At 39.1% G+C, this 15038-nt stretch overlaps 1 protein-coding gene across 1 annotated transcript in view; it reads right to left on the bottom strand.

Annotated features, from left to right (window-relative positions):
• Positions 1-1873: 1873 nt before the first annotated feature.
• The window catches only part of LOC126408511 (synaptic vesicle glycoprotein 2B-like), a 76366-nt gene continuing 63201 nt past the window's right edge, over positions 1874-15038 (bottom strand). The window contains exons 13-15 of the mRNA XM_050074096.1: positions 11286-11486; positions 9149-9308; positions 1874-8949 (exon numbers count right to left, since the gene is read on the bottom strand). Coding sequence (XP_049930053.1) covers positions 8766-8949; positions 9149-9308; positions 11286-11486 — 545 coding nt within the window. The 3' untranslated portion in view covers positions 1874-8765. The remainder of the gene's footprint in view (positions 8950-9148; positions 9309-11285; positions 11487-15038) is intronic.

The raw sequence follows: 15038 nt of genomic DNA, 5'->3' as shown, positions 1-15038 counted from the left end.
ACCGCTAACGGCTAACAGCTAACAGCTAACGGTTAGCCCAGCTAATCTACGATAACCATGTTATTAATTACACACACAGAAATAGTAATGTTTGTTCAACCATTGTGTTTATAGACTTTACAAACATCAGATTAGTCTAAACGGTGATATAGTGACGTGAAAAATGTGATATATAGCTAAACTCAACAAGGTAAACAACAAGGCGATTCCCATTTACACAGTGGTCAAGAGTGCTGGACCGGAAGTGTCGCACAAAAAACCGGAAGCTGGCTGCGTTCTGTTTTGCCTCCGTGTTTCTGTGAAAAATAAGGTGGATAAGGTGCTACTGGGTGCACAGCACGTGTGGGCGGGTCAGGTCCCCTCTGGCCCACCCATTCCCCTTGGCCTGCCTGAGGCCAAGCAATTAGCCCATTCTGAACAGGCAAGTTTTAAACAGGCATTGCACTTTTGAAGTGCCGGATTTCAGACTACAACTCTGACACTAAAAAACATCCAGGTCCTTGATTTGCTGTCTAAACCCTGCTCAATGTGAGATGTGTTTTTATTAGTAATAAATCTAAACAAATGTTAGTGGACTGATAAACTCATTTTATTGGTCTGATTTGTCACAGCCATAAATACACACAGTAACAAACAGAAATTAAATCAAACAACAAAACAGTTTTGCACTGAAGGAATTCTCCCTCAGCAATGAAAAGACAAGACCATGATTTAAATTCAAACAAAAAACTAATTTTGGCTTTTATCTCTGCATTACAGCAATGACAGACACATACAACAGATCCAAATAAATAACAACATGAATCAATAAAAAGATGCACTGTATTAATTTTCCTGTTATTACTGGAGCTATGGTACTATACATACAATGGAAATCCTGCAGATGGCACTGTGGCAGAAAGTGTGAGAGAGAAGCAGAGAAGTTTTTGTCCAACTTAAACCCATCTTGAAACTCTGAGCATGTTGTTACAGCGCAAGAGGATAAAATCTGCCCTCAACCGGGACAGAGGAAAACTCACATGGTGCAAATGCATTTGAGTGGCAGTTCAGCTTTCTACAGGAGCAGCTTCAAGGTTACCAGCAGTTGCAAACGCATCTTTAGGTCAGCTGGCTCATACCATTGCTTAAAGGGTGACTGGTATTTTTCAACCCTGTTTTCCCATATGTTTGTGTCTAAGTGATTAGTGGGAACAAAAGTTTTGAAACTGGTCCAGTATTGAGTGAGCGGGCTGCAGTTGGTAGCAGCCGAAAAGGCTGCAATGTAATCCCTTGGGGCAATAGCACACCCTCAATGTATGTCCACCAGAAGTGCTTGTTTTTGCCACAGACAGGCTCAGATTGTCATTATAAGTGCTAACAACATTATGGAAAGCATCCTTACAGAGATGGACCTTTTTTGGGAAGAGTAAGATCCTTTTTGTTTGACCCAAAACAGCCCCAAAATTGCCATTGCCAAACCCACCAGACTCCATTGAAATAAACAGTAATTTTAGCATGTGTGGAGCCAGCATACATTTACATCTAACTAACTGAATAAACGATCTAATTCAACCACACCAGAGTTGGTGATTATTGGAACAGTGGAAAGATGAACCAGGGCGGCTTTTGTGAGTTTTATTTTGTTTTCGTGAACTTTGAATAAAGTCTGTTTTACGATAATAAAATTACTGTTTATTTAAATGGACTCTGGTGACTTTAGCAATGGCGATTTTGAGGCTGTTTCTGGTTAAACACAAAGGACCTCACTCTTAAACAAAAAGGTCTATCTCTGTGTTGATTCTTTTCATTATGTTGTCAGACACTTAGAATAACAATCTTAATCTGTCAGTTTCAAAAACAAACACATTTGGTGGACATAAACTGACAATGGACGATTGCCCTGAGTAGTAACATTGCAGCCTGTTTGGCTGCTGCCAGCTGCAGCAGTCTCTCTAAAAACTGAACTAGTTTCAAAATCTGTTGTTACCATTAGTTACTTGGACACATAACATGAGAAAATTGGGTCTGAGTTGTAAAATACTAAAGCTGCCCTTTAAGCCCCTAAGACTTTCAGTCAAAAGAGAGATTTTTATGTAAGAAAATGACATACTGGCAAAACAGCAATCTATGAAGTACATGAGTATGAGTCTCATTGATACTGATATGAATCTTGTTGATATTTTTGATTTTATCTAGGTGTCTGTGAACTGTATGTCAATGCGATTAAATTTTCAGATTACAAAAAGCTAAAAGGTGCCAGTGTGCTTAAAAAAAACTTGGCAAGGTTTGAATTTCTCTCTCAAGTGCTCTCTTTTCAATCTTTACACATCTTCTTGCATAACTTTTTTTGCTTAACAGTTGTGCAAAACCAAGTATGCGTTTGAGGAGAGACTCAGTGGCCATACAGCAGTTAAAGCTTACCTAGGGTGACTTTTTTCCTTATTCTCTTTTTATTTCTATGACCCACCAACTCATTCTTAATTCCAGGTCATCAAATACCGGCATTTTGTGACACCACTCTGTGTCCCACAGTGATGCAGGGTAACACATTGTAAGGTTGCAGTTAGGTTTAGGCAACAAGACCACTAAGTTAGGATTAGGAAAAAGGTTATGTTTTGTGTTAAAATAGGTAGGTAACAGTGGGGACGGTTACAACAGCTCTTATTTCGTCAATCAGACACATGCAAGAGTGATGACACTCATATTGCAGGTGCTCAGTTAGACGACACATTCAACATCTGCTGATGCATTTATTGCAAAAAAATGTTTTGGGGATATGAAATTAATTTTTTTCAGGAGCAGTATTTTTGTTATACTGTTTATAAATAAATCAAAACTTAATTTGTTTGAATCATTGTTTTGTTGGCTTCTATATGATATGGTTAGCATGCATCAAGGTTAATGTGTCTAGCCAGCACATGATGTTCTGTCACGGCTGATAGGGTGAGGTCAGTTGCAACATCTGACTTCTTCCATTCAAATAAATATTGTGAACAATATGTCATATGTATTCATTTTAAATGGTATGGGTAATTAGCAGACAGATGTAAGTTTATATATAAAAATTTGGTTGGTGTAGTCCACATAGTCCAAGTGTAACTGAGTAACTGTTGCAACCGTCCCCAGTCTCCCCTACGTGTGTTTTTTATACGTAACAAGACGTCAATAGGCAAAACAACATTGAAATTGCATCAGTTGCTCTCAGCGTCTCCCACTGTTGCAGATGGCTTAGTCGGGATTAGTCTTATTGAGATGCTAAAGCATGCCTTTGGTGTCGATATCACACACCAAGGGGCGTGACAGAACGCTGGTATTTGATGTTCTGGGAATGAGAATGTGCTGCACACACTGAACCAAAATATTTTTTTTCTTCACTGATGAAGGAAATGTCACTGAAACAGCTAGTGAGTGTGTATCTCTTAAAAATAAAGTGATAGTGCCGGACAAAGCAACAGTCCATCAAAGTGGTTTCTCATCCTACATGGAGACACAGTAAACATTTCAGCCTCAAGATCACGCCACGGGCGAAGCAAAGAACAGCAGAGGAAGGTGGATGGTAGGATCTGTCTCAGATCCACATCTAGTCAGTAACAGACTATCCTCAGTCCAAAACAAAAAGAGTCTCTTTGGAAGACATTACAGACAGACAAGCAGTTGCTTCTTACTGTTGACATAATATATATCTGTGTTACGAGCCCAGAGCGCAAATCCAGCCAGTGATCATTTCTATCTGTGTCAAAGTGCTGCAGCTGTTTCTTTATTTTTGTGATAACACAATCCAGAGCCAGACCATTTTAAACTTGAAGACACATTGAAACAGAGCAAAGAATAAACGTTAGACAAACATGCAATCATTTACACAACTGCAGCACAAAACCTTCTGTAATAAATACATAGTCAACATGAAACTGTACAGGAAAAGTAGAATAACACATCCATCCTCCACACACTGGTACTGTAGCCACGCTGGTTTCTGTAGAGTTGCTTTAGAGAGTGATGATAGAGAGAGAGAGGGCAAAGCCTAAGAAGTGGAAGTAACAAAAAAAAAAGAAAAAAAGAAAAGCAGGGCCATGAATGTTGAAACTATATGTCACAACTGATTAAAGCTCAAGTGATGGAAATGACTGTGAATGGAACTGTCTGTCAATCATCATTATCATCATCATTATCTTTCTGCTAAGGAGGAACAAACACTCTGGCCAGTGGCGTAAGCTGGTTACAACGGGCCCCAATGCATGCTATTGTGATGGTCCCTAATACACGCTAGTCACTAGTTATACGGTGCACACACACACCACTGGCAACTGTCTATAATAAACCACAGGAATTTAATTGAGGGAGCTTTGCCACTTTTTCTTCCTGTGCTTTTCTTCTTTGTCCTGTCTTACCGCTGCATCAGTGTTTAAAAGGCATGACTGCTTGCTGGGCTTGCAGATGTGCTCAGCTTGTCAGGCTTGACGGATTTTGGGCCTTACCTAGCTATCAGATTGTGTCATCTCATCACATGATCAAATAGAGACTTGACATAAGACAACATAAACATCAACCAAAAATCATTTTTGTATACCTGCATATGACAAAAATGTCAAAGAAAATAAGTTAATAGTTAATGTAGAATAAGCATTAATTTTGTTATAGACAACTGACTAGAACAACTGAGGAGAGGAGAGGAGAGGAGAGGAGAGGAGAGGAGAGGAGAGGAGAGAAGAGAAGAGAAGAGAAGAGAAGAGAAGAGAAGAGAAGAGAAGAGAAGAGAAGAGAAATTCATGGCTGTGTTTGCATTTTTGAGGGCATATAGTAAATGCTATCATTTTTAGTTTGATGTGAGTTCTCCTTCAAAAACAGGTGTTGTTCTGAGGTGGCAATCTAAACCATTTGCATTTGGACTGAGCTAGATTAGTATTTTCTCCAGTGTTTGTCTACACTTGACACAGATTTTCATATTTTATCGCTAAAAGAGGTTGCAGTACTGGGAAAAAAAAGTACCTTTTATCTTTCTTTGTAATGCACCAGGTGAAAGACAAATATGTTTCACCTGATTCATCTCTTTTGACCTTATCATCTAGCACTTGGTTTCAAATCGCCTTCATTTTTCTTCCATCAGGTAATTTTGTGTCCTCCCCCTGCATGATAAATGGCAGTTACCCTCATTTTCAATTCCCAGGCATTTTCATCATTTTATTTATTTTACATAGGGAAGTGTGTGGTTCCACAGCAGGATCTTGGCCACTGTTAATGCACAAATGAAGCGCAAATAAACTGTGATTTTCAATTTCTTCCACAAGATGGTGCAATAGTGCCAATAAAAGTGTAGGCCCAACAAGCATGAAAGGAAACTGAGACTGAAGGTGAAAATAAGTTAATTTAAGAAGGATAAGAAATACATTAGTCTTTACATTAGCAACATTAGTTCACTCAACAGGCCAAACGTTATCTAACAGGGGCTCGTTTACATTGCTGTCATTGGTTCTAGAAAATACGTACATCCATAACTCCAGGTCAGACACAGAAAAGTAAATGTAAACTCTTGTTAACAGAAATATGTTGTCTGTGTAAGTAAAGCCAACTGACTCTGTACTGATAGCAGACTGAAGACCAGAGGGGAGGTGATCGGACACATGCAGAACACAGCACACAGTGGAACTGTTGGACTTCAATACACAAATAAATAGTTTCACTTCAAGTAACACCACTGCAGTATTCATTGCTATTATGCCCCTCTATTAGTTTGATGCTATAGGATGTTAAAAACTGCAAGCTAAATGGTACGGCAAAAGCTATCAACCAATTAACTGAACTTCAGTTCACACTGAGGTTGGCAGTTGCAGAAAAACATCTTCAGTTTCACAAAATTTATTTACAATCTCAATCATGTTCACTAAGAAATTTGTACATATATCATGATATGTATTTTCCACCCATTTGCATTCAGACAATGTCTGCACTGTAATTTGATTGGTTCAATATTGGACACTAAAAGTAGTTTGTAATGTCACTTCAGATCCAACGGTCAGCTAGCTCAGGGGCGGATGTTGTTAGCACTCCTTACATTACTCTGTGACATGATCTGAATCATGGGTCTTGTAATGATGAGGGTGTTACAGGAGCACTTGCTCCAACTTCTACTTTCTGAGATGAATAAACAGTAAACTCAATAACACAATGGATGCTCCCAAATGTTGAATGCCTTAAATTGTTAATGGTACATAACCAACGTCATATGAACTTGAAAAAGAGAGAAAAATAATTTACAGCTACCCAGAGGCTTGAAGCTTATACTGTTGCTGCAAACATGTACAAAAAAGGTTTTATCCTCTTTTGAAAAATGGAAAAGTGTTCACAATATCTGCAGTATGATTAGTTTATATCACCAAATAAAATGAGGATTCAAGTTTCAGTTTGACTTGAAATATGAAATTCCAAATTGACCAAATAATTCTCAAAATATATCAGTCGTTAAAATTAAACTTCATAATTTTAAGTGGATTTTGTACAAGTGATCACAGAACTAGCCAGCCAGAACTAGAAGACATCGGTAACAGTACAAGTCAATTGTTGACAACTGACAGTTGGGCGAGCTGAATGGAGTTATTAGTTCACCACGTCTGTTAATGACACTGCAGGAACAATGTTTTCAAGTATAATTGATGTACAAAGTAGAGGGGAACTTTAACCTCTGTGGACTCCAAACTGCAACAAGCTTCTTTCACAATTTCAACACACCAGAGTTAGGGTTATTTGCTTTAATTGCCATCAAGCTTAAAATGGTGGTAGGCATGAGTTGAGACGCACCCTAATAAACTGTCCTATGTTAGTCTTCTTTTCTGGTGTGGAAGTCAGAGAAATGTCACAATGTAGCAAATGAAGACTTGCACACAGAACAAAGAAAGACTCAGACTGAAGCCTGGATTTCAAAAATCTATATGTTGCATGTTGAGGGGCTGTACTGACAGTTAAAAAGGTGCATAAAGTACAAAAAGTGCAAACGTTTCAGTCCATGTTGGACTTTCCTCAGTGCAGAATGAGGCATGAATACTGGTTTATCATATATGTAGGTCACTTGTACAGATGCACCTGCTCAGTCATCGGCAGATTCATTAAGCACTAACTAAGACAATTACCAACAGGCTACATAATTACAAGTCCAATAGCAAGCACTGCTGGTATACATACATGCATACACTCATCAGCCACTCTATTAGGTACATCTGTTCAGCTGCTTGTCAACGCAAATAGCTAATCAGCCAATCACGTGGCAGCAACTCAAAGCATTTAGGCATGGAGACATGGTCAAGACAAACTGCTGAAGTTCAAAAGAAAGGTGATTTAAGTGACTTTGAGCGTGGCATGGTTGTTGGTGCCATATGAGCTGGTCTGAGTATTTTGGAAACTGTTGATGTATTGGGATTTTCATGCACAACCATCTCTAGGGTGCAGATGAGTCTCAATTTCTGCTGCGACATTCAGATCGTAGGGTCAGAATTTGGTGTAATCAACATGTAAGCATGGATCCATCCTGCCTTGTATGAACGGTTCAGGCTGGTGGTGGTGGTGTAATGGTGTGGGGGATATTTTCTCGGCACACTTTGGGCCTCTTAGTACCAATTGAGCATAGTTTAAACGCCACAGCCTACCTGAGTATTGCTGCTGACTGTGTCCGTCCCTTTATGACCACAGTGTACCCATCTTTTAAAGGCTACCTCCACCAGGATAACTCGCATTGTCACAAAGCTCAAATCATCTCAAACAGGGCTTTTTCAATTAAGTGCAGATTTCCTTAACCACGTTGATAGACTACCCTAGATAGAATATTCCAGTGTTTTCTCATAACACTGCATATGTCACGCCCAAGTGGTGAACAGGTAGTGTTGAATACACAAGAGAAGGTTTTGGACTTTTGAGATTTACTTTTGGTCAGTAATTAATTTCTGTTTCTAACATAGGCCTTAACAAATGCCTGATCCAAGACTTCATTTGGATATCCCCTATTAAGGAATTGATTGAAAAGTGTGTGAGCTTCTATCTGGAAATTCTTGTCCTTTCCTGACCAGGTGCACCTGTAAGAGTGACCTACATATATGATGAGCCAGTATGCACGCCTCATTCTGCAATGAGGAGTCCAACACAGTGTTTGCATTTTTTGCGCTCTATTGATATCCGCACATTTTTAACTGTGTACAGCCCTGAAATATGCAAAATAGAGATTTCTGAAATCCAGATATCAGTATGATTCTTTTTTTGTCCTGTTTTGTCTTCCTTTGCTACATCAAGCCTAAAAAAGTGTCACAGAGAACATTTGGCCAGGATCTGAATCAGTCCCTATCATGCATGGAACCACTGGACCAACAAAACCAACAAAACAAGAAGCAGAGGATATGACAGCCAGTTAGATCATCTGATTTACGCCTTAAGTTAGACACAAAAATAATATTCTTCACTCACATCATAAACATGAGGTTAGTAAATCCAGTGTACCTTAGTAAAGTCATTCATCATTAAAGAACAACACTTTCTTTAACAGAAAACAAATTCTCAGTTTCCAGTTGAACACTGACAGTTGTGTATACCTGAACCCCTCTACCTGCCACAAACCTGTACAAAATGAAAAGACTTTGCTTAAAAAATTAGAGCTTGGCATTTTACATTTAAGCTGTTTCCATTCTTGCTTTCTTTAAAATGCAGAGTGAAGTCAAAATCAATTCAAAAAGCTTCCAACATTAAGCACATATTGTATGTTTTGGCCTCTCCCTCCCCTTATGGCTCCCACCTCCAGATCTCACATCACCTCACTGGAGGATTTTCTCTCGTGTGTCAGGCAGTTTAAGTGCCACCAGGCCACCACACACTAATGCAGTAAAGGACAGCAGGATAGGGATGGCTTTGGTGATACCCACGAAGCTGGCGAAGATGGAGCTGCCAAGCACCGCTGCCAGCTTACACAGAGCGTTCAGCACGCCAAATGCTGTGGCCCTGAGAGACAGACACATGACATGACCACTGTATTGAACCTGAATCACCAGTATTTTGATTTTAAAGATCTGTAAACTTGACATTTTTGTCACATTGACAAGTTTTCACAGTACATTTGTGACTTAATCAGAATTGTTCATCTACATACATTATAAAAATAAAGAATATCAACACAGCTGTAACAATAAAGGTGTGGTACCTTTTAGAAGTAGGGTACAGCTCTACGGTCACCACCTCGATGCCGTTCCATGCAGCTACACTGACGCCACAGAACAGACACTGCAAGGCAATGATCGCTGCCTGGCTGAAGCTCAAAAACAGGAAGAAGGTACAGCCCGCTGAGATGAGCATGGAGCCACCTGAGGAGATCACAGAATCACTATATTGAATAATGTAGAGGCTCGAAATTGAATCATATAGAGGTCAATTATATGTTTTCTCAACAGAATACCTCTTTTCTTTTCCTGTTTTCTGGACTGATGCAAAAATAAAAAAGCTGAAAAAAAAGCTGGCTAGCAAGAATTTAAAGGAGCTCTGCACAATATTCAGCATGTTGTGGTATAAACATGGATCTTTGTGATTCAATCACAAATAGACAGCTTTTTGTTCACACCTGGCATTAGACAACACATTCTCACTCCGACCTCGCCACATATTGATGTTTGGTCGTGGATTTTCAAATGTCGACATGTGAGGTGCAAGGTACCCTGGGTGTGTTGGTTGTTGATGTTCTTGGATACCATGTGAACTTCAGCCTGTTACATGCAATGTCTGTTTTCACAGGAAATGTACAGTTTGCATATAGTCTGTCTCAAAATAAACACACTACATCGGAACAACACCACAAATTGACGTTTTTTTCCTTCAACAACAAAGACATGGTTACGTTTGGCCAACATGTGTACAGTATATGGTTGGGTTTAGGCAAGAAAAGCACATGGTTGGGTTTAGAGAAAAAGAACCGGCTATGGCTTTAAAATCACACAGGATGCAAATCCTGTCCTCCTGGGTGAAAGTTGGTGGTTGTTGGACCCATCCACCACTCCCACCTTCCCTGCTTGGACTTTCACGCCCTTAACCTATGTTGTTGTCCCGCATTTCCCCCTGACGCCACAGGGCACCATCACTGTAGAGCTCTCTCTCTTTTTCTGTTTATCATGAGACAAGTACACCCGGTGTGAGCTCCATGCCAGGGACAGCTGGAGAGAGTCCATCGGCACACAGACAGTGACAAGGCAAAAGGTCAGCATCACATGGCTAAGAGTTATTCAGAAATCCCTGCGGGGAACTGGGAAAAAATAACGGTTTAATGACCGAATCGAGCCATTTCAGTGTCGGTGTTAGCCTGTGCTAACCGGGCAGACGTTTAACTGACCAGTAGTCAGTGGCTTTAGGGCAGCAGTAACAGACAAGGATAAGCAAGGACATCAGCTGAGTCGGCAGTCCTTCTATGTGGCCCAGGACATATGAGTTTACACAGCGCTAAAAGAATGTGGCCATATGCAGCTCAGACCTCCTATGAGTGTGGTCTGAGCAATCGACTCCCAAGATGCATTGAGGATGAATTTGGTGCATTCACACCTAAACTTAGGGCTGTCCACTTGTGTTCCAATGACCCAGGACACATGTTAATACCAGGTGTAAGCAGGTGTATAACTCCACGATATCTTCACAGAGCAAATAATGGTTTGTTGCTATGTTAATGCTGTGAATATCACATCGAGCTCCTTTAAGCAGCCATGACTGAACAGACAAAGAGAGACACCTCTAATATGAAAAAGTTTGCTGCAGCCTGTGGGAAGTGCTTCATTTGCAACTTGACTGTTTTCAACCAAACAGCAACCTATGGGGCTAAAAATCTGACTGTAACTACAGTCTGAGAGCTCAAGATTTAGTTTTATTGTGCCCGGCCTAAGCAGGGAAAGAAAGCTTTCATGTGCTCTGCTCCTACATGATTTGGTCTCTGTCTGATTTTAAAGCTCTCATAAGTACAAGAATGAATGAATTGGCTGGTTCTTGTTATTGTGTGTAGGTGTTCGAGTATTTCTACGTGTTACTGGAAATCATTTATGTTTTTTTATTGTGTTGTTACTGGCTATTTTTTTCTTACACTGCTGTCTTAGCCAGGTCACACTTAAAAAAAGAGTTTTTTGATCATAATAGGACTTACCTGGTTGAAAATGAGTTAAATAAAAAAATAATAATAACAAAAAATAAATAAATAAAAAATGTATGTACACACAGATACACACAAATGTAATACCATGTGTGGAACGCCGATCATATGTAAAATTCAAAACATCATCAGTAAAGGGTAACAAATTTCTTGAACTCACCTATAATCTTGACCCTGCCAATCTTCTCCATGAAGAGAGCAGAGATGATGTTGCCTGGCAACACAGCCAGACTGCCAAGGAAGCTGACCAGGTAAATGAGGACATCATTCTCCTCAACAGTGTCCAGATGGCAGCCATGTTTATTGTGCTCAAAGGTGGTGTTCTCCATCCTGCAATTAATGAAATTCTCCTCCCACAGGTCTACAGAGAAAAGGAAGATCATGAAACATGACATGAAACCTATGATAGAGGATCAGCTGTAGAGCCTGATTCAGTGAAACTGAACATCTGTCAGGGTATATTCAATTCAAATTTTGATGGATCTTTTTTTTTTTTAAGGTTCATCTTTATTGCTGAGATTTTCCGACTAGGATCATTAACTAAAGTTAAAACAGTTTTAGTGAACAATCATGTAGTCATGAATAATCTGGATGGGCATTGCAAATACTACTAAAAACTACTGTCTGTATCTGAATCATACAATAATATCTGTATTCAGATCTCTGTTGAAAGTGAGCGTGATATCTATCTGACATGTCACAAACAATATAGCCTGCTTCATTTTCTGCATTAAATTGTTTAGCTGCCAAAAAGAAAAAAAAATCAAACATGTATCTGAATTAATCAAATACTGAAACCTAATTTGTATTTTAACCCTGACCACCAACAAAAGAAAAAAGGAAAAGGGCTAGAATGAGTCTAAATACAGAATTGTATTGGGTCATATTGCATGTTTTGCCATACAAACTGAAGATTGTGTTAACACTGGATGAAAGTTGGCCTGATGTATCTATTGTTTTGTCTATTGTCAAAAAGTGGGGGCCACAACAGGTAATGAGGCCCCATTGCATCATTAAAAAAAAGTGTGCATGCAATGGGAGGAAATACATTTAGTTTGAAATATCTATTTAAAACTGAGAAAGCTATTTACCAACATCTCAAAAGCTCCCTTGATCCATTCATACACTTCTGAGTGCACTTAAGCTCCTCAGTTTCCCATCTTCTGTCAAGTCATGAAAGGTTCCAATATTGGATCATGAGGTAAAAATAACATCAGTCAAGTTTTATCCTGCATTGAACACATCAGGTGAAAGCTGATGAAAAGTTATCGAGGATGAGTTTCACTGAATGTCTGAATATTGAACTTAAATCTAAGGTTACTGCATGTTTAATAGCCTATAGCAGATTTCTTTACATTTGGGCAATTCTGCATCAAATCCTGCTGCTTGAGCAGCCAGCAGTTCCTGTTCATACAACAACCTAACCCTAACCTGGATTCAGGATATGTCTGAATTTGAATGTCTGAATGTCTGAATTTGAATTTGCCGTGTTATGTGGCTTTCGTTCATGCTATACTTGTGCTTGCCCTTATACAAATACTTTTCATGTAATACACACTCTTATTTGTATTTTATGGTCTATTTGCATAATATTTGCATTAGAAAAACATGTCAGGGTTTTTAGTTTTATCCACATTAACAATAAAAAAACGATAGAAGTTTAGCCCTGAAGCCATTACATGGGACTGAATTCCCAAGTAACCGAAGTGCCTTATGACACACATAGCAGCACATTTCTAAAGGAGACATGGACTGTTGGAGCTAGACAACCAGTCAGTACTTGAGGAATCCTATGACCATAAAGCATCACAGGATCCTGTGTATCCTGTGATACAAGATATATCCACAATGTAGTTAGTATGGATGACTGTACGATAGTTTTTCTATTTTGAAAGAATAAACAAGCTCTGTTGAAGGTTAAGTTTTTTTCAAACTGGACTCTATTTTCCCATGTTTGTGTGTTGAAGTGACTAATGGGAACAAAGATTTTTAATTTGCATTCCAGTATTGAGCAAGAGGGCTGCAGCCTGCAGACAGACTGCGATGTAATCATTAGGGACTTGTTTGCATCGTCAATGTACGTCCACTAAAAGTGCTTGTTTTTGCCACTGTCTTGTTCAGATTATTATTTCAAGTGTCTGACAGTTTATGGAAAGGGTTACTACAGAGGTCAGCCTTTTTGTTAAAGAGTAAGATCCTTTTTGTTTAACCAGAAACAGCCCTGAAATCGCCATAGCCAAACCCACCAGACTCTATTTAATTAAACTGTTATTTTGTCATCGTAAAACGCACTTCAAGTTGACAGAAACAAAACAAAACTTACAAAAGCTGCTAGGTTAGAATTTCTAGCGTTTTAAGAATCATCAACTCTGTTTGGTTGAAATAAAACCTTAAATCACCCAATGTGAAAATATGCTTGATCTATACACACTAAAAGTTCTGTTGATTTAAATGGAGTCTGGTGGGTTAGGCAAAGGTGATTGTGGGGCTTTTTCTGGCCAAACAAAAAGGATCTTACTCTTTTAAAAAAGGGACAGACTGACTGTAGGGATCCTTTTCATGTCTCTTAATGTTGTCAGACACTTATAATAGGGCTGGGCGATATGGTTTAAAAATAATATTGAGATATTTTTAGGCTGTATTGTGATACACGATATATATCGCAATATTTTCAATAATTATTATCATTATTATTAAATGCACTCAAGTTACAATAACATTATACAATGTAGCTACTGTCATCATTTTATAATAAATAATCAAAGTACTGTTATAATAGAGTTAAATAAAATACTATTATAATTAAAGCAGCTGTGCGGAACTTTTTACCATTCATAAAACTGTCCCTAGTTTGTATCACCCCCCCTTGAAGATCTGCATATTTATTTGAACCCAACAGCGACAAAAAAGCCTTTCTCTATATGGCTATTTAGCGTAGCCTCGGTCGGGTCGGACACAGCGCAAGTCAGCAAACCAGAATACGGCACCCGGAGGTGAAAGTAAGTCTGCACGCCTGCAACGGCCCGCAGCCATTAAACCACAGAAGAAGAAGGAGCCGTGTTTACGAGTAGGATTTAAGAAACAGGCTAAATGACATGTAGTAGGGAGTAGTGAATGATTTCGGACACATTGCACACTCTTGTACAGTAGGTGGTGGTATGCTCCTGGAAGTTGTTTGCGATCCACCAATAAATTGAGAATAGAAGAAGAGCCGTGTTTACAGAGAGTATTCTTCGAGTAAGCGCTACGCAACGGGCATTGCTGAACACATAACAGTTTTACTAGATGTATCTACAAGGACTTGGTTGTACTTTTGATGTCATGGAGAATAAAGAAGGAGCACCATCTAAAAGAAAAAGAACAGAAGAACAGAAGGCTAAATGGGACAGTGATAGGGCTCGAGCCCAAACGAGTGTAAACCTCGGTCGGGCTTTCACCAAGTGGAGAGAGCTGAGAGATTTGAAAGGTTTTAAAACTGATCCCGAGTTGGCCCTTTTCCTAATCGACAGCTATGTAATTTTTGTTTTTATTTAGAGAATATACCGCAACTTGTTAGACGTTGTTCACTTCAATATATGACGACATGGAAGTTATGAGCAAGCTAAATGTAACGTTAGCTGATGTGAACCGCTACTTAAGGAGGTCTTTACTTTAGTTAACACTCATATATTAGATATGATCAATATATCCTTATTAACAGGCTATGTACCACAGTCTTTTAAGGTAGCTGTAATTAAACCTCTACTAAAAAAGCCCACCCTGGATCCAGAGGTGTTAGCCAACTATAGACCAATATCTAATCTTCCCTTTATGTCAAAGATCCTTGAGAAAGTAGTCGCAGACCAGCTGTGTGATTTTCTCCATGATAATAATTTATTTGAGGAATTTCAGTCAGGATTTAGAGTGCATCATA

The sequence above is a fragment of the Epinephelus moara genome, chromosome 20 (assembly GCF_006386435.1).
Source record: "Epinephelus moara isolate mb chromosome 20, YSFRI_EMoa_1.0, whole genome shotgun sequence".
Lineage (NCBI taxonomy): Eukaryota > Metazoa > Chordata > Actinopteri > Perciformes > Serranidae > Epinephelus > Epinephelus moara.
The sequence above is the reverse complement of the archived record's forward strand: the minus strand, read 5'-3'. Positions and strand labels throughout refer to the sequence as shown.